The sequence below is a fragment of the Falco peregrinus genome, chromosome 10, assembly GCF_023634155.1.
Source record: "Falco peregrinus isolate bFalPer1 chromosome 10, bFalPer1.pri, whole genome shotgun sequence".
Lineage (NCBI taxonomy): Eukaryota > Metazoa > Chordata > Aves > Falconiformes > Falconidae > Falco > Falco peregrinus.
Window position 1 is genome coordinate 17806931 of NC_073730.1, and position 27801 is coordinate 17834731.

Consider the following 27801-nt stretch of genomic DNA (forward strand, 5'->3'; position numbering starts at 1 on the left):
GCTCCGCGCCGCCCTTCGCGGGCGGGAGCGCGGCGGCGGGTGGAGGCCGCGCCGGGGCGGTGAGTTGTGGCGGCGCGGGCCGGGGGCGGAGGCTCTGCCCTTGGGGCCTCTCCGCTGAGGGCCCGCGGGGGAAGCGGCCAGCGGCGTGCAGGGCCTTGCGGGCCCCCAGCCTGCGCCGGGATGGCGACCGCGGTCGTTGGCCGGCAGAGCGGCCGGGAGCCGGTGCCCGCGGCCCGGTGCCTGAGGAGCGTGCTACAGCGTGTCGGGGCGTCCCGTGGCTGGCGGGGGGTTCGCTGGTCCCGGCAGCTTCTGGACTTGCAGCCTGTGTGCTGGGAACAGCGCTTCGGGCTGGGGGGTGCGAGGGTGGGGGGCGGCAGCGAGAGCTGAGTACGGTACTGAGGGGCTAAACGGCAAAGCTGCTACATGAAGGGAAAAAAGTAAGATTCCCACCCCCCTGCAGTGTAAAATTTACTTTTCCACACTCAGCTTTCTCTGTTCCATTTAGATTATGGAAGAAGAAATTATAAAATGTTGACTCCTGCGACAAATCCTTCACATAAAGCAGTGTTTGAGTTCAGTGCCTGTAATAAGAATAACCAGGTTGCTCGAGTCCAGCAGTTTTAGCAACAGGTCTCTTGGCTTGACACATCAATTATTACTTTTAGATAGTTGGGAAAAAAAGTTTTGAAGAGGCCTTGGTGAGCACCCTTTCTTCAAAGCTTTCATCATATAGCTGCATGAAAAAAACAGTCAAAGGCTTCACAAAGTTTGGCTGAGATGTGACATTTCCCAGGTTTGTGTATCCAACAAATATTAAACACAACACAAATATAACGGATTATATTTACATTACTGTGGTGGCTGATGGACTTGTAGTGTTTCCAGTAATGTTTGCTGCTGAGACTGCACAGTAAAATGAGACCACTTGTTACATGGAAAAAATGCAGCAGCTTAAGGGATCTGACTGTGAGTCTTTCAGGTTCAAAGGCATTGTTTGTATGGAGGTGGTATAACTAAAGCTCAGAAATGAAGGAACACCAGCAACTGGCCTTCAGTTTTAAAGGGAAAAATGCAATTAATTACCAACATGTAACTTTTCATTAAATGCCCTTGTGGTACAGCAGCATCCGATGTCATGGTACTGTATGACCAGGAGGCTGGGCAGCTGTGAAGGGAGCAGAAGAGCCTGCAACTCACAGGTTGTATCTGTGCTGGAGTGGTTATAGAGCACACCATGAGCTGAATGATTGTTAATATGCAGATGTATTCAGAGAGTTCCCATGACAAAGTCTAACTATATCTTCCAGTCTAGTTTAAATCACCAAATCTGAGTTTAAACCAGATAGCAACCAGAACATGCCTTCCTCCCAGCCCCACTAAAAAACATTTCCTGTGTTGACCTTTCTGGTAGTCTTCCTTGCTTTTCACTCCCCTAAAAAAATAGGAAGCTGCAGGAGTTATTTGTTATCCTTTCTTCCCTAATATGTTAATTTTCCTGTTTTCTCTGTAAGTATGCAAGCCTGAATTCCAGGAGGACTGACAGGAGTTAAAGCATGATTGCTTCAGAGCACTGAACGTTAGAATGGGATGAAAAGTATTCGTGTTCATTTCTGAGTTTAACAGACATGACTCTTGGCCAAAAAGCCAGTGCCTGGCTCCAAAATTGAAAAAAAGAGACATTAGTAAGACTACCTTTTCATTCCCCCACAAAGAACAGTGCATTTTCTGTCTCAGAAGAACCTTACAAATTTTTAAGAGAGTTGAAACAGGGTTTGCAGTACCTCTGTAGCTGCCTAGCACTGTGTAACTTTCCTGAGCTGGAAGAAACTTTCCGTCTTGGTGAGGAAAACTTACCTTAGGACATTATAAAGCATCTCACTGATGTCTTATACATACTTGGTCATTGCCAAAACACATACGGAGGTAATAATTAGGCATGCACTCATCCTAAAAGTAACAGTAAATAATTCTCTTGAGCCTGTGATATGTATTACCATGTGATATACAGTTACAGTGGGAATGTTTTTTTGGGGGGAAGGGGGGAAAAAAAAGGACTAGGTATTGCATTTTATGAGATCAGTTTGGGAGAGTTTCAGGTTATATTAAGGAGGCCTTTGCTTGTACCTCCTAGACTAGTTTAAATGAAGGTGTTGCAGAAGAGAGAAGAAGCATTTTTAGAAAGAAAAAAAAGTCATAAAAGTATTTTATACGAGGCTTTCTCATTTAATGGTCAGTAGTCTTGTCTCTTGAGTGCTCTGGAGTCTGAACAGGTGCTGTTTAGCTTTTGCTGGAAAAGTGCCACAGATTGAAGTGCAGTGGGAGAAATGTGGGACAAGGCATGCTAGTGCCTTGACTTTGTTTACTGAGGCTGTTCAGCAAAGTATTGTTTCCATTATGTTCCTCATGAAGTTTTCACAATTTTTACATTTCTGTGGTGTTAAACATGGATACCGTTTTTTACTTTAGGTATTTCAGGTACTTGGAGAGATTGACCATGCCACCACGATGCATGCTTCGCTGTCTACTCATGTATAGCAGATTGGTGTAGTGGTGTCTACTGCTCCTCATGCTATGTTGTGGTTTTGTATGATTGTCTTGGGTCAAATAATGGCTTGTCAAATACCAGACTGTCTTTCGGTGCTAGAATTATTTACAACTGCTAATAATCTTTCTTACAAAAGTTGCAAGTTAGTTTTGCATGTAAGTTTTGCAAGTTTTTTATTTAATTTTGCTGCTTCTCAATACAAAATGAAGCAGGCAAAGATATGCATGTTTGTCCCTCTGGGCTGACTACTGCAAGTGTTAAGTGTGCTGCCAGAGTATTCCTGTCTCTGGTCTGACCCTGGAAGAACAGCGCTATTGTCATAGTCACATTTTAAGGTAGTAACAGTATGTTACATAAGTAGTTTTTGTAAGCATACACAAGGAGAGAAATAGAGGCCTTCACAATCTTTTTGATTTCATGTAGTTATTATCAAAGATTATGTCAAATATGCTAAGTGCTGTTATTAAAAGTAACTTAAAATGTATTTACAGGTCTTTTTAAACAGAGGTGTTTCTTTTGTGTCTTTCAGAGTACTTGCTGACTAGTATCAAAGACTTAATTGCTGTTTACTTTCCCTAGTGCTCAGGCCAGCAGAGTTAAGGAAATTGCCAGGGTTTCTTTTTGTAAAGGAAGCATCAATGCATTGTATACTTGGAGATTGCTAAATGCAATGGGATTACAGGGGTATTAATCGAGGGGTCTAATCGAGTTAGCTACAACTCAGTACTGTGTGAGAAAAAAACTGATTTCAGAATCGAGACTTGAGTTTGTAGCACTGGAATAAGAGAAAGTTTAAAACTTAACTCATTCAATAAGGCATCCTTAAAAGGGAGTATTGGTTCACCTTTTCTATTAGTTTACATTGAAAGTGTAAAAAAAGACTTTCTTGTTGGACTAAATCCATTCTTCTTAATGAAAAAATCATACTTTGATACGGAATTACCTTCTCTACTTGTATCTGCAAGGCTTGCATGGTAGTGTTTTAACAGGCAATGGCATTCCTTTGTTTCTAATACAAATATATTTTGTTTGTTTGTTTGTTTTTCTTTTGCTCATTCATGTAGCAAAGTCTGGAGGGAAGCAGGGATTATCTGTTCTTTAATGAGTAAACTATGGAAAACAAAGTTAGTAATTATATTGCTGTGGCTACTGTGTTTCTGACATTGGTCTATGGGTTACATGTTTTTCTCTTACACATTCCAGTCATTTTGATAATGTCATCCAATATGTATGTTTAAAAATACACTCTGGAAGTGGTTGCCTGAAGTACCAGCTCTTACTTCTTTTTTATAGTTATTGATTACCAGGGCACATTTTCTGTAGTCAGTGAATGATCTGTTACTCCACACAGAGCGTCCTTTCTAGCTGTCTGGTTTTTGCTGTGGAAGGTATTTGCTCTTTGTCAAGTCACTGTGGCAAAACTTAGTGTAGTTATATAAAGTGTGTAGGCCTGCCTCTCCAGTGTGACTGGTGATCTAATTATCTGTTTCACAATACCTGATTTGAAACACTGGAAAATGGAGACCAGTTTTAAAGCTGTGTGTCTTTTTAAAATTGGACTCTTTTTCAATTCTGTCTAAATGGCAATTGTAATAGTAATTTTTTTTACACAAACACATTTTCACAACAATTCTAACAGAGGTTTTGAAACTTGAATTCCATTTAGTCTTAATTGTCATTAAAGGAAAAGAAGATTGGTGCTGTCAAATAGAGGGAACTTTCCTTCTAGATGACATTCAGAAACATTTTGCAGCCCTGTCAGTTAAAAGTTTTCATCCTCTATGCTTACAAATGTGATAAGGTAATAATACTTATTTCAATGAAAAAAAAAAAACACTGAAGGGAAGGGATCCTATCTTTTAAAATTGCTTAGTGATGTGTAGAAACTCATTCCTAGGATCTGTAAGTTTTTTTCAGGTCACATTTATTATGCAGGCATGCTTTTTGCTTCACGAAGCTTCTGTTGCCTTGGCATTAGAACATACCAACTACGAACAGATTTGCTTTCCAGATCCATCAGACTTGCAGCCTCTGCAGTAAGTATTCCTTCAGCTTCGTAAGTAAAACTGTTTTGTGCAATATTTTAGAGACACACTAATTTTGCGGTGTTGCCAAAATATATGCATTATCTGTGTTTTCTTTATTTCTTGCTACTTCGTTCCAAACATTTAACATGAAGAACAAAATAAGATGTTTGAATCAGTGAAATATTTAACCACACTAGCAAAACAGAATTTGGTGATTATTGCTTTGTGTATCCTTTTCAGTCTTTAAAATCACATCTAGCACATTATCAGGCCAGAAGGATTGCCTAGTTGGTAGGGCGCTAGAGCTTGAGATACAGGAGACAATCCCATGATCCCAGCTTTATCACAGACTTTTGGTGAGACAATTAATTTATATGTATCTCAGTTTTTGTTTAACGAAATGAGAGTAGCAGTGCTTTTTGATGCTGCAATAATAAGGGCTATATAAGTACCTCAAACATAATTTTATACAGAATCTTCTCCATTTTCCCAACTTATAAGGAGTGTGTAACTTCATTTTAAGTCTTCCAGTTTTGTTGAGAGAAAACAGGGCTTTACAACATGGTAGGTGGTTGGAAGTCACACTCTACATTGCATATAGAACACTGGAATGTAAATTGTGTTCCCAGGTCAGAACAGGAGTTCAGGTAGTCAGCAAATTGGTTCAACCGTGGCACATGTCAGATCCTTCAAAACAGGTGTTCAAACCATTATACTGGACAGTTGTAGCATATTTTGCCCATATGAGAAGTTTATTTTAGCATGCAAGCCACTTTGAAGGTCAGCTTTTGCCTGAATAAGTTCTTTATATGTTGTAAGTATTTGTATGGAGTTTGGATATTCTCACTAAACGTGTTGAAATCTAATCCTGGTGGTTTTTTTTTAAATTTTCTTAAGATCTTGGCTTCTGTTGTAGCTTTTGACATTGAATTCCACAATTTAATTATGCACCATGTAAAAGTATTTGCTTCTATTATTATTAAACATACCGCAGTTCAGTTTAATCACAAGTTTCTTTGTATTGGGAAGAAAGATAAATATGAACAGCACCTGATTTTCTGTCAGGTGCTTTCCATGGTAGAAGGTGTTAGGGAAAGCAGGAGGTCAGAGTGAGGGCTTGAGGAGGACATACCTCTCCTGCTTAACACATCTTAAACTCATGGAAATACTAGCCCTGCACCTAAAAATGGCTTGAAGATTATCAAGTGATGACATAACTAGGCTAAAAAAAAAAGTCATAAGAATTCTCATGACCTTCTGGAAGAAAGAATGCTACTTGAGGTATCATTTAAAATGTCAGTTAATTGGTTACCTTTCTCAAAGTGATAAGGTGGATCTGAACCCCGCTGTAAGCTGAAATCTGTGAAAACCTGAAAACTAATGCAGGGCCAGCTATTCTGTTTTAAAACAATTTCAAGGCACAAGAAAAAACAAATAGGAAGACTTGAATCATTAAATATTTAAAGTTAAAATAGTATAAGAGCTGTAAGGTGAAGGCTTACTTGTTAATACATTTTTAGCTAGGAAAGGTTACTTAATGCAGTTAAGATTTACGTTACAGTTAGTAATAAAAGTCCTGCAGTTGATAAGTCTTTAGCTTTTAGCAAATTGAAACATTTCAAGAAGAGCTGGTCAATGGAACAAATTTACCCATGGCAGCACACAGAATTCTCATTATTAACTGGAAAGATTCCAGGTAAGACTTCTTATTCCTTGCAGTACAAGAAGTTGTCTAGCATGCGAAAAGATGTGTGTGTGTGTGTCTCAGTCTGAATAGTACCTGTGTTACTTGTATTTATATAGTACAGCCAAACATTGATCATATTTACCAAGACATACATTGTAAAATTGGATTCATCCCCTAAACCACATGTGTGTTTTTAAAAAGATGCAGTACAGATTAGCTGGTCAGAACTCCCCTCTTAACTCCCCCTTGTTCTGTGTCAAGAAGTACAACCTGACCTGTCTAGTTATCTTAATGGTTTTCTTTCTAGGACAAATAAAAGGTGTCCTGTGCTTGATTCCTCTGTTGTTTGTGCCTCATAGATGAGGTCAAGATCGGATCTGTAGAGAAGACATATGAGCAGAGAAGCATCTGTTTAAATATATAGCTTCTCATTCTTCAAATTATTATGTATATGGTAGCTTCATTACTGTAAACAGGTTGAGTGCAAACGTGTGCCTGCATAATATTTCTACTATGAGTAATTCCCATTGATTCATAGTTGAAACTTGGAGTGTAATGGAAATGCTGAGATTTTCTTCTCAGAGTATGGTAGCTAGAATATGGGGTTTTAGTATTTCAGACAATAATAGCTAGCAGTGGTAAAAGTTACTAAAATTAGTAGTTTAACTCAAAGAAACAGGAGTATCTGGAGTACTGAGGTACTATGCAATGCCTATGTAATTTTTTCCCCAGTATCAACCTGGTTTACAAAGGTAGAAATAGGCTTGCCCTTTTTTTTGTTTGCACATAGAAATAAATCTTTTTTTTCCCTAACTTTCTTTTCTCTTTTTAGCTTAAAAATACCACAGCTATCAATAGGGTTTTATCTGCCTTTAGAGAGAGTACTCATTGAAAGTCTATTCTAAAGCCATTTTCCAAGACTTTTGGTTTGAATTGAATTGAAGGTCTGAATATACTGCAAAAATATGTTCTAATGTGGTTTTGCCGTGCTGTAAGTAAACATTTATTTAGAAGTTTTAGAAGTCTGAATGAAAATAAGAAGTGTCTGCTATTTTCATCTTACCTATCAATTTAACAAATAAAATTACATTGAAAATGCACACTTTCCGAACTGGATTGAGCAGGAATTGGGCTAGAAATAATACATTGTTAGTCTTGCATAGAAAAGAAAAAGAACGTATGTGCCCTATTTTTTTAAGTCATTTTCTAAAGCTGTTGTGCTAAATTTTGCCCCTGCTCCATCCTTGCTGAAAGTTCAATGGCTTTAGATAGTGATAAAAGAGAATTTACCATGTTTTTATGTATTTTCTTGTTAGTCTGAATTCAAGCTGTTAGAAGCTTTAATTGAAAGAACATGTCTATAATTTTGTATAACTACTGAACTCAGCTGGCAATGGTTTATCTGAGAAGGCATGAAGGAGGGTTTGTCATGCAGAATCCAACAATATAATACTTTGTCTTTATTAACAAAACCCTTCTGTCTCTGTATTTTGATCTTGCAGACAATGGCCTTCAGACCCAAAAACACAAGACGAATTGAAGGCCTTGATAGCAATGTGTGGTAAGTAAAAGCAAAATATCTGTATTTTCAGAAAATGTTTTTGTGTGCTATATTTTCTTTACAAATGTATAATTATTGTCAATAAGAAGATACACAGCACTTGCTATCACTACTGAAATATATTTGGCACCTGCTTAGCAGCAGTGAACCAAAATCTATTAAAGGTACGAAGGAATTCTTATTCTTGAGCTTTAAATATTAGGCTTGGGCTTCTCTTCATCTAGTAAACCACATAAGACAAATTTAACTCTTGGGCATGGTAGTATAGCTGACTTTCAAATTTAAATGTTAATTTTGTTGAATAACATATTTCAATTACACTTGATTTATGTTTACAAAATGAGTAAGATTTCTTTTTAAAGCCATTATACTTGTCTTTATAATTTAGCTCATTATTTTTAATACACTTTTTTTCTAGCTGTTAAATTGGTCTTAAAACAACATTGGCATCAGTGGTAAATATGGGATTGTGTTAGTTGGTCAGAACACTATTTTGGGCTTACATTAATTGTATGTATATATGTGTGTGTATATATATATACACACATCAGGTGTTTCGGTTGTCCAGCCTCAAATTCATTTTCAGTAATTTGTATTCATTTTTGACAGAACTGTGATGTTATGTGGGGTTTTTTTTGTTTTGCTTGGTGGGTTTTTGGTTTGGTTTTGTTTTTTTTAAATCTTGTTAACATTTGGTTAGGGAGGAAAGGGTAAAATGCAAAGCTTACTTGTGAAGGGAGGGAAAAAATGTTCAGGAATCCTAATGTTTGTATCTGGCAGGCTATTAGAAATAGTTAATGAACAGCCTGAAACTGTTGCCTAAAATTACCAAAAAATATTTATAGCACTCTGAGGTGACTGGATAGTTTAAATGACACCTTCACTTGACAGTGTCTAGCCTTTAAATCATTTAACGTGCCTGTTCCAATTAGGTCTGCTTCATTTTGCAGAGAGTAGTGTTCTATTTCTGCCCATATCCAGAGTTACTGTGTGTTTGTGCATGTACACATCTGAGCACAGTTCTGCTGGCAGAGAAGTTATTCTGTGGATGCAGAAGGTCAACCTTTTCTTGGGTTCCCTCTGGCTCCTGTGGTTACTTACCATTGTGCCAGCCCCTGCCTCTCCATGTGAGCACTCTACTTAAACATGTTTCCACTGCTGTGAATTTGGCAAAGTGAAATACTTTTTTTTGCCTTTTAATGCTAATGAAGGAAAAGATAATTTTTTTCTGGTATGTTTACTTTAAGATATTTTTTCCCTTTAGGGTTGAATTTACAAAGGTGGCTGCAGATCCCTCAATTGTTAATCTTGGTCAAGGCCTTCCTGATATATCCCCTCCCACCTATGTTAAAGAAGAGCTGGCAAAGGCAGCAGCAGTTGACAGGCTGAATCAGTACACACGAGGCTTTGTAAGTAGTACTATGGAACCTGAGAACCCAAGTTCAGTGGAAAACATGCCACAGGGGAAAAAACTGACTTTGGTGAAACTGGTTTTATCTGTAGGTCATACTGTTATGTCCCAAATTACGTTGATCTAGTAGCATTATCTGTTACTAATGAACATCCTCTGTGTAGGCTTCTTCAAGGCAGAATCCTTCAGCAAGAGCAAAATGGTAGAGCACATCTGGGATAGATTGTCTTGGAAGAGTCTGTTCACAGTTTAAAGAATGTAAATTACACATTTACCTCTGATTTCGGTTGGTGTAAACATGGATTAGATAGGGTAATGGTAGAACGAGAAAGAAATACGTGATTCACTCGTAACTTTTAGTAGATTTCAGTGGAGATTTGGAAGTGATGAAAACAGTAAGTTTTTGCCTCTGGAAGGTAGTCACTACCCATTCTGTAAGTTGGCTTGTAGAGTGTGTGTCTTGGGCTGGGTGTGAGTGTGTGGCATTTATCATTGTCCAAGGCAGGATATTCAAGTGGACCATTACTGTTTTAGTATGACCACTTCCTTGTTTGTTTTGTCCGTCTTTTATTTTGTGGCAAAGATAAACCATTTTGCCCAATTGAGAATCATGTGTTAGGATTGCTACAAGACCTGAAGGAGTCTGGTATTTTTCTATATTATCCTGTTATATAACAATGATAGAAAAACATTTTATACACTGGTAGGCCAGTGATTTTATTGGTAGTTGTGGCATTGTTGTATATATATATTCCAACACAACTTTTTGCCTATTCTCTGTGAATCTGCATGCATTAGAACTGACGGGGAGCAGCAGTGGCCAGCATTTCCCTGAAGGACAAGCTGCCTCAGTGAGCAGGGTGGAGGCCTCGCCAGCCAGGGCCCAGTCCCACAGTACCTGAGCAAGGCAGGCCCAGAGATGGTGGCTGAGCTCTGCCCACATCGCCAGGCCAGCTTGTGGTGATGCCATGGGCCTGAGGTCAAGTCAGGACGTCAGTCCATGGGTCGGGCCCTGCAATGCTAACCATGGTTAGACATAACCCAGTGATCACTGGGCAGGTCCAGGGTGACACAGCGGGTCTAAGGTCAAACCACAAAATCAATCTACAAGTAGGAGACAGGTTCAACAGAGTCTATGGCCAGATACAAACATGGCTATAACTGAATTGCAGACCAACAACCCCACTGTATAGCACTTAAATGGAGCGACTGGATCAGGGGTCTCCAGATAAGGTTGGTCAGGGCCATTAAGGCCTATTAGGGCACTCGGGGCCCTGGCAAGAACAGAAACAAAAAGAAAATATTCCCTCCCCGCCCCCCCCCCCCCCCAGTGGCTGTAGTCTCATTCCATCCCTCTTTGTGTCACTGAAATGAGGAATAAGAAAACTCCTCAACGCCAATGTAGCATTAAGAAGCAGGTATTCCTTTATTGCAATGCTGGATGCACGGGGGATTGCTCCACCTAACATGTGTACTGTATGTTATATTTAGGCAAGATTATATAGACCATACACATGTTTATACATTACATTTCTCAGAAAAAAGCATACATACTCATTCAGTTTCCAAGACTAGGTAGTACTATGTTAATTAAGCATCGTGCATGCTTCTTACATGTTTTTTAGAGTTTTCATGGGTGGGTCTCAAAAATAGTCGATCCTATAGTTACGGCTGACAAAACTGAACGTCAGTTTGCTTTCCTAATGTGGACTATCCAGATTTGTTCCATTAGTTTCCTATACAACAGTTTCCTCAGTGACCATAAGTTTTAGATGACTCCTTTCCTCTTGGTGTGAAATCAGCAATTCGGTGTTACAGGACTAAGGTTGGTTAGTAATTTTCCATAGTGACTATACTGAAACAAACAACAATACATGGTAACATTTGGTTCATTTTGTTTCATCACCTTTAGCTATGTGCAAAGAGTCTGGAAGTACAAGATGTGTATATGTGTGTGTGTATATATATATATAAACTTGAAAGTATAAAGCAATTATTTTATGTTGGGGACACACACAATATGGCTGGGATTTAGTGAACTTTTGGGCTAAGCATTAGTATGTTCATCACCCATGAAAAGTACCTGAAAAGTTTTTGCTTACCAGGCAGACAAGGTTTTCGAGGAGCCTTGGAACAGAGGGAAAGGTTACAGAAAGAATGGGCTACAGTCTTACCTTCTGACAGTTATTCACAGACTGATTCTTCAAAGCAATTTGCAAATCAAGCATAAATATAATTTTCTCAATGCATGCAATTATTCAGTATTCTGGCACTTTGTTCTTTATTTTCAAATAGTTTTATAATTCCCACGATAATTATTAATGCTTGCTGCTATATTATACTGTAGACAGTAATTAAAGAGGATTTTTTAGCAATATTCCCATCCTCAGCCTTTGCACTTCTTCTACAAACATCTGCACTTCTAAGCTTTTGAGCACAAGTATTTCTAGTAGCAAATATGGGAGCGATTGTAGTTGACTGGCTCAGTATTAGATCAGACATACACATGTATGTGTTTAATAGAAGGTCAGTCTGTTATTTAACTTAAAATTTATACAAACTATGTATATATAATGAAAAACAAGAAAGAAGTTGAAAAACAGGATGTTACAAATAGTTAACAAGACATGGCCTTGAGAGAAGGAATAGACACCATAAATGTCAAGCTGGGGCATAACAATATAAGCTCAAGGAGAACCAAATGGTTAATGTGACCAAACAGAAATTACTACAACTGTGTGAACTACCCTAATTAGCACACTAAAGGATCTACCTTCGAGCAAAGGAAGCCCAAAGCCCTCTCCCACCGAACCATGGTGTAAAAAGGGTAGTGTACCTTTAAATGGAGACAAGGCTCATAAGAACCAATGAGAATTAAGTGTGACTAAACATAATTGTAAACAATTGCTCAAAGTGTATAAAATGTTAGAGGTGTGTGAGCTCTGTGGATTTACCACCTAGCACCCATCTCTGCGCAGACGTGCAATAAATGACATCTCGGCTCTGTGTGTGAGATTGGCTCTTAGCACACCGGGTAATGAACTCCGTGGGTGAGACAACAGGATGCGTATGAATGATGCACATCCCTCTGATAATAGAGGCATTGTCTCAGCCCTCTGCAGCGCTTGGATCTCTCATTGACTGTAGGGCTATGGCCTGTAGAGTGGCCTAACATGGCTTGGGCGGTGCAGCATTCCTGTGTAGCTGACATACTCATGGCAAGAAGTGTCTGTCAATTGAATCAGCACTGACTTGTAAGTCTTGTTTTATAGTAATGTTTTTGTTTACAGAAGGTTCATGATTTATGCCTTGTGTGTAGAGGTACAGTGTTCAGTATTTTAGAGAAGGATTTTTGATACATAGTTGCGTTTTCTCAAGGAGCTGTTTTCTATTCCTACCAAGTATCCAAAAAGAAAAAAGATTTTCACAGCAGGAAATCTGTAGTTTTCTTGTGTAAACAGAATCATGCCTTCTTATTTCCATACTGTATATGATCTTTGCATGTTTGTTTTCTTGTTCTTTGCACATTTTGAGAAAGGTATGTTAACCACCATGTCCCTGTAGGGGACACAAATGGTATTCTGAGATTTGGGGTATGACTATATGAATCATTATTCTGATTACAAGTGCTGTTTATCAGCAGTATATAAACAGAATAAAAAATTTGCCCTTGCACCAAATATTTTTTATTTGAAGATAAGGAAGGAAACAGAAGGAGCTTCAGCCAGAAATATGGGTGGGGAGAAAGAGACTCTGAAGGAGGTGTGGATGAATTGGTGTCAGAGAATTCCCATCTTTCCTCCTGTCTCTTGTCCTGGCTGTCCTATAGGTTACCCGGAGCTAACCTGAGATGTAATGATAAGACAGAAATTAAAAAGCATCAGATATATAAAAAGAATTTCCTAGTAAATATGAATAAATTGAAACCACTTTTCTCCTGTAATGTGCAAAAACTTTAAACCATGCTACCATGTTAACAGCTGTTAACACTCATTATGTATTTTTCTGTTTCAAAATGTATTATTGTGTGGAGAAGACCCCAAATATAGGCTTTGTATGTTGTCAGGAAGACACCAATCAGTTGCATTTGTTTGCTTTGAACAGGGACATCCGTCGCTGGTGAAAGCCTTGTCTCAAGTGTACGAGAGAGTTTGTGGAAGAAAGATTGATCCTCTCACGGATATCCTGGTGACCGTGGGAGCTTATGGATCTCTGTTTAGTACAATACAGGCATTAATTGAAGAGGGAGATGAAGTAGGTTTTTATTTTAAATATTCACGTGTACTCACTGAAGTGAGAACTTGCCTGTTTTTTATTCATCCACTTTTAAATATAAGTTTACGTTGGGACTTCTTTCTGATCTCTGTTAATTTGATTTGTTACAGTTGCACATCTGACATTTTCAGAAGCTGTGTTCAGCAGCCTATCCTTTGGATGTCTTCTTAGCATTCACCCACTTACAAACTCCTTTCTTTCATACTTGTGGTACCTGTAGCAGTTGTTTATCACTATTACTGTTAGGTGACACAATGCGCACTGATTTCTTATTTGAGAAAACTTGTGGGCTGTGTCTGCAACAGGAGACTAAGAGTGGCACAAAGTATTATTGGTGTTTGAATAACAATTGTATATCAAGTTCTGTTTCAGACTATCGCATGGTAGTGGCATAGGTAGCAGAAAAGTCATTTAAAGGAAAGGCTTGTTAGTTTACTGTACTAGCTGTGGTCATTTATCCCTTCACTACTGATGTATCCCTTCTTCACAAAGATATTAAGTTTTAGGAGGATGTTTGTACCTGTAATGGACAAGAACTTTTTGTGTTGTCATGCATTTCGCTTTCAGTGTTTTGTTGGTTTCACTTGTATAATGTATTCTCATCTTTCTTTCTTTTTTGTTGCTCAAACAGTCACTTCTCTCTTTTTGTAATGTTTTTCTGCTATGAGCTTTTGGGATTTTTTTGTTGTTTTGCTATTATGCAATTTTCCTTTAATTTGTTCTCTTTTTTTTTTTTCTACCTGAAAATTTTCTTCTGATAAAGTTTGAGGACTTAAGCCATTCTTCTGACATTTCGAGATACTTGGAAATCCTCGAATTTCATGGACAGAATTAGAGCACTCATGCTGTGGTTCAACAGTTTGCTGTTGCAGTCTCCCATCTCTGCCTTGCACCTTTGAATCTGTGTGCAGGACCCGAACATTCCTAATAGTGTTGTCTTAATTGTTGTAATGTGTAACTGTAGAAAAACAGCCTGTGTGTGTTGTAAAAAATGAGTAGTGCTTATCATACTTAGACTGAGGACATTGGTATATGATGCTCTAAAAGGAGGAATATTCTGCAATGTTAGATCAGGATGGAGTGCCAGAAACATGATCAAGTAATACCATCAAAATAAATCTGGAAATATGATGGTATCATGCATGGTAAATCCTCTGTTTCTGATACTGATTATTGTAATTTCAGGTAATAATAATAGAGCCATTTTATGACTGTTATGAACCCATGGTAAGGATGGCGGGTGCAAAGCCTGTTTTTATCCCACTGAGATATGTGAGTAGCTTTTTAAAAATTATTTATCATATAAAGTTTCTCATCTATCTTCAATAAAGTTTGATGAACACCTTCTAGGTGATGCTTTTCTGTATAGTTTTTCATAATATCCAATTATATAAAAATGAGATAGATTGCTATAGTGTAGTCTGAGACAACAATAATCCAAAGAAGATAGAATATTTTATTAGTGTTGGAGAAGGTGGGACAATGTTTCTCATTTACTTTAATTTCTGCATTCTGAAAGCTGATCAAAATTCCTTTTTTGGATGTCATCAGAGAATGTTTTCAGTGTAGATAAGGGAAGGAGGATTACATTATCAGTGCAATTTCCGTATCTGCTGGTTTTCAAAAGATTTGGATTCTGATTCCTTCAGCAATTCCTACAATGACAGAATACAATTTCTTTTCCGAAACCTGTTTACTAATGAGCGATCATGCAGTAGACATATTTCCTATACATATGAGAATTACCATTTCCTTTATTGGTGAAAAGGAATAATTTTGCTGTGGGTTAATTTTCAGATTGGTACTGCTGGCATTATGCTGGCAGCTTACAAGGATTGTTCTGGATGCAAAGTATTGATCCTGTTACTATTGCCTTGAGTGATTTGCAGCCTTGTATGGGGAGGGGTGAGGGGCTTTTTAGGCAGGATTGTTGCATGAACACCATAAAATCAGAACAATGCAGAGTGACAGAACCTCCAAAACTGCAGTGGAGGTGAGACTGTTCCTCTGATGCCTTCTTTCTAGGGATGTTTTGAGTGATGGGGTTCCTCCAAGTATTTTCAGATTCACACCCTTGTTTTTGGTCTGGACCTCTCCCAGTAATGTGCAGGTGTCAGAAAGTTAGTGTGGCCATGCTCTTTGCTCTCTGTAGCAGCTGGCCCAAACTTCTGTTGTCCTTGTGTAATACCGCAGCAATTCCAGAGCCTCAGTGGTGCAGATTTTTAACTGGTCATTTTCAGGTGGACAAGGAGGAGGAAAAGACCTTGAGTCTCTCCAGTAGTGATCAATCTTTCCAGTCAAGTATGCACGTGTTGGTTCTAGTGTCTGCGAAGGCCATAAACTCTCCTGTCATGTGACTGGGCTTCCTGCATTACCACTTACAATCAGCATGTGTGCAACCAGATCCTGGAAACCAGTTCCTGGGGGTGCTTTGAGGCAGACAGGGGCCAGGACAGGACAGCCACTAGTGTAATATTTTACTTTGCTTCTAGCCTGCCTCCTTGTTCCTAGAAGTGCCTTCTCCCAGGAAAGCAGGACAGATTGGATAGGTTGAGAAGTATGGTTGTGAAAGTGTCTGAGGGTGATAAGTTGTGTATCTCTGTTTAGGCTGTAACATGTTATATTCAAGTAATGCATAGATTTATTGGGTTTTTTATAGAAAAATGATGGAAACTCTGCATCTAGTGCTGATTGGGTCTTAGATCCTACTGAACTTGCAAATAAATTTAATTCCAAAACAAAAGCAATTATTCTGAATACTCCACACAACCCTCTGGGCAAGGTAAGAGTCCTGCTTTAACACTACTGTAATTTCAGAGTATGCATTAAATACTATGATTAATGCATTGTCTCTTACTTTCTTGAATGCCAGGTGTTTACCAGAGAAGAGCTCCAAGTTATAGCTGATCTCTGTATTAAACATGATACTCTCTGCATCAGTGATGAGGTGTATGAATGGCTGGTCTATAAAGGAAATAAACACATTAAAATAGGTACTGATTTTTTGTGGCATCTTAGAAGTGATTGAGGAATGATGTTGTAAATGTACCTGTCGGAGATAATGGTTGCTAGAAGGAGCTCAAACTTCAAGCTTTGACTATTTTACAATGTTTAGACTCTACAGACAAGAGCTCCTCCCTTTTTTGAAAAATATTTTGAAGAATACTTTCCAAATAGAATTCCTAAAGCTCTTAAGTGACTTCGGAGCAGATATCCATAGAAACCAGTGGGACCGATTCTCACAAGTCAGTTACGATCATCTGAATATCCCGTCCTTATTCAGTTACTTATAACTGCTGTTCATGTATGTATATTGAACTGTGCTTTGCTGAAGAACTAATAAAAGAAACAGGGATTGAAACTTCCTTCTCCAAACATTGCAGAGATAATAATTGAGGGAAATGCACAATAGGGAACATAATTATTTTTGCTCCACTACTTACAAAAAGAAATAAAGAAAAAGTATAACGGTTAGTGTGGAGATGGTGTGTGAACACTGTTGCTCCAAAGTGCAGGGTGTTAAATAATAAAAATTCAATAAACATTGAATCCAATGAAGTAAGTCACTGCATGGGCAGTGTGAAAGCATGCTGAAGTCTTCAGGCAATTTTGTTACAGGAGTAAAACACCATTGCAAGAACAAACCAGAAAACCAAATATGATGTTATGACCCTGTCCCTCTTGTTTTACTTCTTGATGCAAGTTTCACTGAAGTTAGTGGAATTACTCCCAGTGCCTCAGAACAAGTGAACCTAGGGCAGGTTATTGAACTCCTTTCCCAATCCTATAATACTACAGCTAAGCATTTATGTAGAAATTTCTGCTGTGGTGATCTCTGTTTGGATCTGCTGATGTATCTTAGCTGGCTAAACTCAAAAACTTCCTCCTTATATGTACAGATGTTTTGTTTCTAATGGTAGCATCTGGCATCAACTATCTGTTATGATGTACTTACTGACATAACAAAGGCACATTTCAGTTGTGCAACAGAGACAATTAGTTGAAATTAAACAACGAAACCAAGAGAGATTAATAAAACTTAAACATGAAAAAGCTTAGCTTTTTTCCTGGTGTTACCGCTGGTTGAATGCTGAATAACTTTACCTCTATGCTTCAATTCCATGTGTGTAGAGTAGTAATAAAAGAAACTTTCCATTAGTGGGGCCTACATCATTGTAAAAACTGAATCTTATAAATAGTAAAAAGGAAATTGTATCTAAATGACCTTGCAATGCTTATTACTCAGCCACACAGTCACTGATCATACGGCTGCAGTACATTGATTGTATTGGCCATGAATCTGTATAGGCTATGCGTCTGTTTTGAAAGTGGTCTAATTTCATGGCTCTTGTTAATGCCTTGGTAGTGATACCTTCTTCAAGAACTTCAGACACAGAAGAAGGGGAACATTTTGGGTACATTCAGGTGATAGTAATCTGAGTCAGTGCATCCTAACAAGTTACCACAGTAACTGATCACATGTGGCTTATCATGTCCCTTTTGCAAAGTAAAATGAGTTAAATTAAAGCTTTCTTCATGGGCTTAGCAGGTGGTTCATGTAAATAGCTGTTCTCGGAACCAAAATCTCTGTGGGTGGTGTGAGGTAATCCATTTCCCTTTGCAATGGCAGCAGGTCCAAACGTTTGTGTTGTCAGTTACACTTCACATTAGTGGACAGGTGGTGAATTCTTAAGACATAGTAACTCTATTGTTTGTTAGTATCAGTATTGTCATTTTAATGCTTCAAAACATTTCCAGTTGAACATAAGGTATTATGTACTTTAGCGTAAAATGTAAAAATATCATGCATTGATAATGCAAGTTAAAGCCTAGACATTGGTCAGCTAGGTTTAGGTACATATTCTCTAACAGATCCCATGATATTATCTTTAACTTTAAAATCACTATAAAACCTTCAGGGTAACACTGTAAACAATAATATTTCAATAAAAGAAACAAGATCTACTCTTTCTAACTGAAGTTTCTTAGATATTTTTTTTTCTTGAAGTCTACAAAGATAATACAAGAAAAAATGAATGTGTTATTTCACTATTTAAAAACTTTTATTTCCATATTAACCTCTATGTATTCCATCAAATGCAGGGACACTTTTTTTTGTGAGAGATGCAAAATGGATATTGCATCAATTTACAGGGTCTGATGGTTGTTCTTTAATACAATATAACAGGGGGTGCTAGCCACAGATCATAAAAATAGTACAGTCTTTGTGCTGTCACTGAAGCAGCTTTCTGTAGTGTGGTCAGATCGTTATCTGACTTCCATTAAACTGTGGACCTCCCCTAAGCAGTGATTAGGGTTGCAGTGGCAGATTTAGATATTGCATCTCATAAGTGAGGATTCTGAACAAGCCTTTCAACAAGCTGAGTGCCATCCCAGGTAAAAGGCTTATTATATGTCTTAGTTTGCACTTCATTCGTTTTTTAAATCGGAGTCAGACTTGGTTATGGTGTCATATAATGATGTTGCCATGTGACACGGAGGTATTCCCTCTCAATTTAAAACTTGCTGCTTGTAAAAGCAATGGAACTGCTTCTTCCCCTGTGCCCTTTACTGCTGCTGCTGTTTGGAATGCTGTTGCAGTCTGCCTCCAAGGTTGAGTTCCTATGACTGTATGGCAAAACAGTCTCACTAGAGGGCATTAGCTTTGGAATTCAGTTCTTTTTGCTGTCTGAGAGAGCTAGTTTGGTTGCCTTTAGGAAGTGATCTATACTCTTGACCTAGCTAGCTAGAAAACGCGTCTCTTCAAACTGGCTTTTTGTTTTCAAGGTCACAGAGTAGTTGAGTTTCTTTTCTGCTGGTTTCTTTTTCTTCTTGGCAAGTGTGCTCAAAAAATTATTACATGTTTTCAAATAACTGCAAAGATTTATACCATGTCTAATGCAGATAACTGTTGCAAAAACTTCCTTATGAAATTAAGTGGGTTTACTTGGAAAGTCTTTGTTCGTTGGTCTCCCTATAGAGGGGATTTAACAAGTGACAGATTCATTGGTAGTGGTTCTAGTGTTCCAGTGAGGTGGAGGTGGATGTTGTTCATCACTGCAATTGCAGTAGTGGTATGAGCTTGTCTAATTTTGTGTCTCAGACTTACATGTGTCGTGATTTATCTGTTTCTGTTGAAAATGAATTACGTTAAAAGAGTCCAAATAGAGCTCCCCTGAAGCAGTGTACAGAAAAAAAGATTGCAAACTACAGGGAGACATTTGTTCTGTTATCTTCTTGGAAAAGAAACAGGATTTTGGTCTCCTACCAGATACAAATACAGAGACAGGCCTCCATGTGTCCCTTCATCCTTGCAGACATCCTTAGCTAGCTGCTATTGTCAGTCCCAGGCCTGTTCAAATTATATAATAAAGTATAATTTATTTGCTCACTCGGCTAGTTTTCTGATTGTTACAGTGTTTGGTTCTGGGTTAGAAGTCTCAGTAATTCTTTTCTTCTGGTCTCTCAGCCAGCCAGCGACACTGAACTGGACAACTCTATTAAAATGGTTTGCAGTGCCTGACTTAATGTTGTATATGGTGCGATTATCAGGCATCAGAAATAATGCTGTCTTGAGATGAATGGCTAGCCACTTCTTGCATCATACCTTTCTTCTGAATAATTATGCGTTTTAGCTGAGGCTAACTAACATAGTTTTCACAAACTATACCTCTCATTTTCTGCCTCTTCTTTCTCCTTTCTTTAATCCTTACCTTGTTTTTGGCTCACATATCCTTTCCCATTTGTTGCAATTGCTATAATTTTAGAATATTCTCATTGCTTACTTAATATGCTGCAATGATATATCAACATATAGCTCTGAACTAGGGGCAGTACAGTTTTTTAACTACATGGAATATGTGAGTGCATCTGTACCCAATTTATTTTATTTTATATACAGCTACATTGCCAGGTATGTGGGAAAGAACAATAACTATAGGAAGTGCTGGAAAAACATACAGTGTAACTGGCTGGAAGGTAAGAAGAATCACTATAAAAGAGCTCAGTTATATAAATAACAGAATGCATTTATTGTGCTAAAAAAGCCTCTGTTTGTATGACCTGTCTTTTGAAAGCTTCTGGCAAACCTCTGTGTCTCCAAAACATGAAGATAACATTCAGTTGGAGCAATTACAGCAAAACACCCATGTTTTAATTTTCTTCTTGTCTCTTGATTAATTAGCTCTTGGGAGAAAAAAATAAATATAAATAAACACAGTATGATTTTTTTAAAAAACATCAAGATTCTGGGAGAAAACATGGATATTATCATATTTTAACTTTTTCAGTTTTGTGGTGATATTTTCAGATTGTGATAATGGTATGTTTTGGAATGGCTTGTATTTCTGTAAAATATGTAATGATAATATTTTGCTTGACTCTAAAATACATGTCAGAAAGTAAACAAGAATTTTTAACCATTTGGCAACTAAATTCTTTCTTTTTTATCACCTGTGTTCAAACTGAACCATAACATCTATGATTCAGTAGTGAGCTTTTGCTTTATGCTCAAACCATCTTTGACACAGGAACTTATGAGATCGAAAGATTCTAAAACAATTAGGGATAACATTCTTAATAAATGCTTAGTTTGTTTTCTAACCCTTGTTATATGAAGAGTTAAAAGTTTCCTCAGTACCCTGTGAGAGATAGAGTTCATTTCACCCTGTTGTCTCAAATCTAGAAATTTTTAAATGAGATCATTCAACAAACTTTGTGTAAACTGGCTCTTTTCTTAATTCTTTGTCAAAACAAATTCAGTACCAATTCTTAAAATAGAAAAACTTGAGACATCAGCTAATTTTAATTCTTTGTTTGTTAATTTTTGGTAGCACCACTGCTGTTAAGTATAACATATGTATGCTTTCTTCCCTTAGCTTGGTTGGTCTATTGGCCCCCAGAACCTGATTAAGCATTTGCAAGTTGTTCACCAAAATACGCTGTATACTTGCCCCACTCCCTTACAGGTAGGTTCATATGGGGCAGAGGAGGTTATTTTGTGGTGGAGCAAAACTGTAGGCCTCACTGTAATAAAACAATAATCACAACAATGAAGTTTCAGTTGTCAGAATATATATTCTGGGGTGCAAGAAGAGGAGACAAATTTGATCAGCTCACTAGACATTTAAAAGTAAAATACAAAAATAATCTGTCTTGCAGATTCTTCTTTCACCTACGAACTGCTGCTTCTTACATAAAACATGACAATTGTAGTGGTTTCTTAGCAAATATGAACAACAGTTGTTGCAATAAGGTTTTACTGAGCATTATCTCTGTCTACTGCTTTCTAGTATTCCATGATACATTATTATCAATAATTTAAACTTAGCTTCAATTCAGATTGCAAACCCTTATGTGACTTCTGCATATGATTCGTGCCTAGCAAATGACTGGGTGCTTTGGGTGTTGCAGCAGCACAAAGTGACAAACAAATTACATGCTTGGACGTAGCTTGTGTAATTTGTATATGCTGATTTGCTTAATAAGGGCCAGAATCAAAGAAAAATCCATGTGATTTCAGTAGGAAGTATGTGAATGTAAGTTTACTGAGTGTCCATGAGTACTTTAAACATCGATTATGTTTCCAGGAGGCTTTGGCACAAGCGTTTTGGATAGACTATAAACGCATGGATGACCCAGACTGCTATTTTTACTCACTGTCTCGAGAGCTCGAAAGCAAGCGTGATAGGATGGCTCAGCTACTTCAAGAAGCTGGACTAAAGCCTGTCATTCCAGATGGAGGATACTTTATGATTGTCGACGTTTCTACATTAAGTTAGTATAAAGTTTTATTAAAAAGGGTGTGGAAAGCAAATAATATAGTTAATCTGAAAATGCAACTTTCATTTAAAACTATATTCTCATTTCATGTTTGCATAATGTTGTCAGAAGTGCTAACTAGGACTGAAATTTTCTGTTTGACCTTAGCCTGAGAGGTGGATTTTATAAGCTTCAGCAAAGCCTTTGTGATCCTAACTACTGTCCGTGTTTTGCAAAGCTTTGGCAAGGTTTTAAGGAGGATAAAGGAGGTGGATAAAAAATTCTGTTTTCAATAGGTCTCTGATTATGAAAATGTTTGAGAGCCAAGTACCTTCCTGTCATACTATTTGTACTTTGCCCTTTCTGGTTGGTTGGTTGGTTGGTTAGTTTGTTTTTCTTAATCTGAAGTCATACCCTGAAGGCTCTTTGAGGCACTCTGATTTATAAATACTGTAAAATATTACCAAAATTTACAAAACCTTTTGGAAGTTTTGGTAACTTTGGAGGAAAAATTGCCACACGGAAACATTTTCTAGTTCCACATTTTTCACTAACTTGTCCTATTGGCAATTGACATTCACACGGAAATGTTTACACACAGTGCTACCATGTGTCAGAAAGTTTTAGATACCCCAGCTGCACAGATTAAAAAGCTGTAGTTGCAGTGATTATTGCTATCCAGACAATAAATGCATTCTTCAGTACCCTCCACAGTCCTGATCCCTCAATAACCCAAACTTGAGGATTACTTAGAGTATGGCATAGCTTTCTTCCAAGCTACCTGTCTGAACTTGCTTTGAATGGAGAGCAAGTGCTCAGGTCAGAATGGAAAAGTTAAGTCTGTTGGCCTTTTTAATTGTTGTAGTGCAATTTTTAGTTATATTTAAAAAATAAAAGCATGCATCTTTATTCTTAAGTGCTAACTATAATCAAGTGCTGCTAATGAATGCCTTCCCAGTGGAGTCTAGGAAATCTTACAACATGTTTGTTTTAAATTTGATTTTTTTAGATGTGGGTCTCTCTGGGAAAGATGACAAACAACCTTATGATTATAAATTTGTCAAATGGATGATAACATCTAAGGTAAGTTGTCTTAGTCATACTCTAGATTTAGAAATGCTTTTCTATTGAAAGCAAGAGCAGTGCAACTGTACTTATTAAATAATGTAATAAATTCCATTCAAAATATCGCTTGGTGTTTATAGTAACTGCTGATAACGATGTGGCTAAAATATTGCTAAATATGCTGAGAATGTACCCTGTAGGTTTGTGTTATGTCCCAGCACTTATCTTTCAGCATGCTTAAATGCTAGTTGTACAAAAGTACATTTGAAATGTTGTGCCTAAGAAAAGTAATTTGAATTTATTTAAGCCTAGCTAGTGCATACGAAACCGAACCTTGTCTTTCCCTCACATGTTGGGAGGGGGAGTTCTTGAAAAGGAATAGTAAAATCATCATGCTTAAAATGTTTTTTTTTTATACATATATAAAAAAAGCAAATAATATTTCTGTTTTATGTTTCAGAAGCTTTCAGCAATTCCTCTTTCAGCATTCTGTGGTCCTGAGACAAAAAGGCAGTTTGAAAAATATATACGGTTTTGCTTCATTAAGGTAAATTTGTGTCCTGGGAAGACTTAAGACTCCTAGAAATCAATGCAGTACAGAAATCTGCAAGAGGCTGACTTTTATGTTTTGCTTAGGATCTCCTGCACTGGATGGTTTTAGGAACAGAAAGTTAGCATGGTGTAAAATTCAGTACAAAATAGCTTCAACTGCCTTTTTGCTGAGGGACTTTAAACCATAAATGTGGGTGACATGGCTAAGAAGGGTAACTGGCAGAAGATAACAGGGTGGGTAGGCCTTTTTTAGCTTCCTCTATTGATTTTTAGAAGCATTCTTGTCCAGTCGTGACAGTGAAAATGAACGTCACAGGTATGCTGTCAGTTAAGCTGAATTGTATAATCCAGAGCAGAGTGTGAGAGAGAAGTCACCTTCGGGTTTAGCTGAATTGTTTGAAGATGCATAGGGTTTCACAGAAGCTCCAAATTATAAAAGAAAACAGTAAGTTATCTTACAAGTTTTTTTGTGAATTGGCTGACTTTTGCCATTTTGTGAGCACGTTCTTTTCACATGTTCTTCCTCCTGTTGAATCTATTCTTTAAAAGACTGAAAGACTTTGGGGACAGATACATAAACTTTGATAAGCCCACAGCCCTAAGATGTTTCCCAATTGTTCTGTAACAGAGTCAGCATAATGGAACATGTGCAACTTCCCAACTGTTGTAGTATAAAGATGAGAGCCTTAGCTTGAACCAGTAATGAAGGGGAGTTTCTGCTTGTGTTACTTAGTTACTTTATAAGTATAAAGACTATGATATAAACTGAGCCAGTAACAACCAGGATGAAACTTGCTGGTTGTAAATGTGACTTGGCCGGGATGAACAGCACTAATCATGTCAAGTTAAAGACTACTTGTGTGACTCACCAGGTTGTAGCGAAGCCACACAACTGGCCAGTGGAGAGATTACCCATATTTAGTGGGATTATGCTTAAGTAGTTCACAGCATAACTTGGTTGCATGGAGATTTAAAAATCCCAACTGTACACATGAAGATTAGGAAGCTATGTTAGCATGTCTCCGATATAGAGCCACCAAGTACGTCACTGCATAAATGCTAGGCGTTTGTATAAGAAGTATTGTTTTCACTGAATTTGATTTTAAATTTACCTAATAAATATCTGCAAGGAATCAGCACTGAATTCTTTGTGTAGTCTAGATTTGTAGCTGTAACTGTTAATGAAAAACTGACTGACAGATATTTACAGGATGCAGGTGAAACTGCCAAATACTGATTTGGGATGATATAATCATGACTGCTACTCTCTTTTAAAGAACTCCACACTTGTAGTAATAGTGATATTCCTTGTTTTACAGAAAGACAGCACACTAGATGCAGCTGAAGTGATCCTGAAGAACTGGAATAAACAGACAGCCTGATTTTTTCTAATTAACTGTTCCATCCGGTATAATTAGCTAATAGTAAGGGGGTTTTATTGCAATTGTAAGAACAAATTACTTAATACAGTACAGAATTAATGTGACATTGTAAATAATTTTTTGCTGCCACCTGCTGAGGAGTTAAAACAATGAATTACTGAAATATGTGTGATGCAACTCAGATGTTTGTTTTCAATCTTTCCAAAATCATTTACTTTTTTCCTAAAAAAAATAAATAAGAAAATCCGTGAGATTCACTACTTCTACCAAAAGACAAAAAAATTGTAGGACCTTGTAAAATAAATAGATGATATAGATATTTTAAAACCTATAAGAAAAAAGTGGGAGCATTTTTTTTTGTATGAGAGAACGTAGGAACTAGGGATGACACTTAAACATAGTGATCTGTGAAATTCAATAGCCTGCAGTGGAGGAAAATTAAGATATGCCTCATATTAGTGACTTTCTACATAATACCTACCTACCCTGTCCATGCACACATTGCATCAGTATAAATAAAGTGATTGAGTTAAATCTATACAGTGTTTATAGTATAGGCAAGATTGAAAAGTGGTAAGTTGCATAATTACTATTTTATTTTTCCACGATGTTAATGTGTGCTGTTCTGAAAGTATTCAGTCCTCAATAAAGTTACAGAAGTGGCATCTAGAATAGGAATTCTATTTACTCATGTCTGCCTACTTACTTATTTATTACATGGATGAATCTACAAAGCAAAATAGAAGACTTCTTTAGAGGTTCCTTCACAATCAGATGTACAGTGGCACAATCCTTTTTCTTACCATATTCAAAACATTGGTAACTTCACACCAAACTTATTTCAGACTCTTTAGATCTAGGGGGATCATAGAGGTGGACCTAATACTGTGCTGTGAAGTCAATTAACTTTGTTTAAGGGTCAGTTGATAAAGGACTGTTTCAAAAGAGATCAGTATGGAGGATTCCTTTCTATTTGCCACCTTTTTCAGTTCTCTCTGCCATCTTTTCATCCACAGATGAGTTTCCCGCTAGCAGAAGCAAGCCAGGCAGGTAACCTTTTAAGGCTGTGTGTTTTGTTCTCCATGTTATTTCTATATTCTTCCCACAGGCCTTATGGTGGCAAGCCTGAATGAATTCAATAACTAGTTTTGCAAATATTTTACTAATACTATGATCACACAGCTGGAATCTTAACTGAATTCCATCAGACTGACCATGACCAGGGCCTAAAAAAAAAGCATAGGAACTGGACTGTGAGAACAGATGCTATGCTTTTTTATTAGCATTTCTTGGTCTTGGGCTTTTTGGAGTCCAGTAGCTGGGACTTCGGTAGTTTTTGTAGCTGTCTTGCACTGCCATTCCCCAAATCTCACCAAAAGATGTTTGGCTGGTATTTTTAAGGTGGTGTGTAGTCTTTGTGTAGAAAAATCAATTTAGTTATTCAAATTACTTAACTGAAATTTCAGCACGGATTTCATGTGGAAATTCCTACATTAAATTACAGGAGGAGCTATTCTTTATGATATTAGATGTCTGTGAAATCTACACTCTGTTTTACAAGGAGTTTAAAATCTGTTTATCTAAGTTGCACTGGGGAGCTGTGCTGTTGCAGGAACTAAGAGGGCAGTGCAACAGTCTTATAGAGCTGCATGGTGAATTGGGAAAAGAAAATGTAAAATAATCTGCTGCTTTAACTGAAAAGTAAATTTTTATAAAATTAAACAGATTTTTCTAGCATAAATACATGGTAAAACATAGGCTTATATGTAATGTTTTTATGATTATGTGAATCAATTTTCTAATTTCTTAAGCCTCTGAAATGATATGAAATAATAAAATACTTGAATTTTGGTTTCTTGTCCTTGAAACAGGTGCGTCTCAATGCAATTAAACCTTATGCAAGTAATGGTATTTTCATCATTGTTATATATAAAGAGCTTTAAGGATCATTGCATCATGCTTCTCTTGAAGATAACAGCTACAGAGCACAATTCTCATACTATTTTTTTAAACCGCTATTTCTACAGTCTAATATTTCCCTAAGATAGCTGGGTTTTTAGCATGTAAGCATATACATAATTAGGTTATGTGACCTCATAACAGCAGTAAGGTATTAAGGGTTCTTCCATTCACCACTCTTTACAACGTTTTTGTGCTGTGTAAAAAAATAATAAAAAAAAGGCACATTTGAAAAGGTACACTTGTTTCAAAGACTTGATATACCATGCTTATATTACTCTTACTGGCAAATGGGACACCCTGTGTAAAATCAATCTAGAATATGCATGAAAGAAAAATTATATGCAGGGCTGAAAAGGAAATTCAGCAAACTATAGCAAAATAACTTTTACATGGTTATGTTTGACTGTTTTGAATGTCTTACTAGTATGCTAATAACTTGCCTGCTAAAGCACCAAATTTAAGCTGGGTCACCCAGGTGCAGAGGCTTACTGGTGTACTGGGTTTGTCTGGGATAGAGTAAATTTTCTTCATAGTAGCTACTATGGGCTATGTTTTGGATTTGTGCTGAAAATTG

At 37.4% G+C, this 27801-nt stretch overlaps 1 protein-coding gene across 4 annotated transcripts; it reads left to right on the forward strand.

Annotated features, from left to right (window-relative positions):
• KYAT3 (kynurenine aminotransferase 3) lies at positions 1-27116 on the forward strand. 4 transcript variants are annotated; one of them, XM_055815371.1, is made up of 14 exons: positions 1-59; positions 4453-4581; positions 7762-7820; positions 9085-9229; positions 13336-13485; positions 14692-14778; positions 16166-16288; positions 16379-16499; positions 20408-20484; positions 21384-21473; positions 22095-22281; positions 23276-23349; positions 23792-23878; positions 25203-27116. In XM_055815371.1, exons 2-14 carry the CDS (start codon positions 4483-4485, stop codon positions 25263-25265), a joined length of 1362 nt encoding a protein of 453 aa, XP_055671346.1. In that variant the 5' UTR covers positions 1-59; positions 4453-4482; the 3' UTR covers positions 25266-27116. The 4 variants fall into 4 exon arrangements, with proteins under 4 accessions (XP_055671346.1, XP_055671348.1, XP_055671347.1 ...); XM_055815373.1 differs by having other exon boundaries at positions 4481-4581; XM_055815372.1 differs by having other exon boundaries at positions 4-59; positions 4463-4581.
• The last annotated feature ends 685 nt before the right edge of the window (positions 27117-27801 follow it).

Bases quoted from the DNA above. Each gene is read 5' to 3' on its own strand.
- KYAT3 (XM_055815371.1), top strand. From the start codon at position 4,483: ATGCTTTTTGCTTCACGAAGCTTCTGTTGCCTTGGCATTAGAACATAC. The intron at 7,821-9,084 runs GTAAGTAAAAGC...TTTTCCCTTTAG, and splicing joins GGCCTTGATAGCAATGTGTG to GGTTGAATTTACAAAGGTGG. The intron at 23,350-23,791 runs GTAAGTTGTCTT...TTTATGTTTCAG, and splicing joins AATGGATGATAACATCTAAG to AAGCTTTCAGCAATTCCTCT.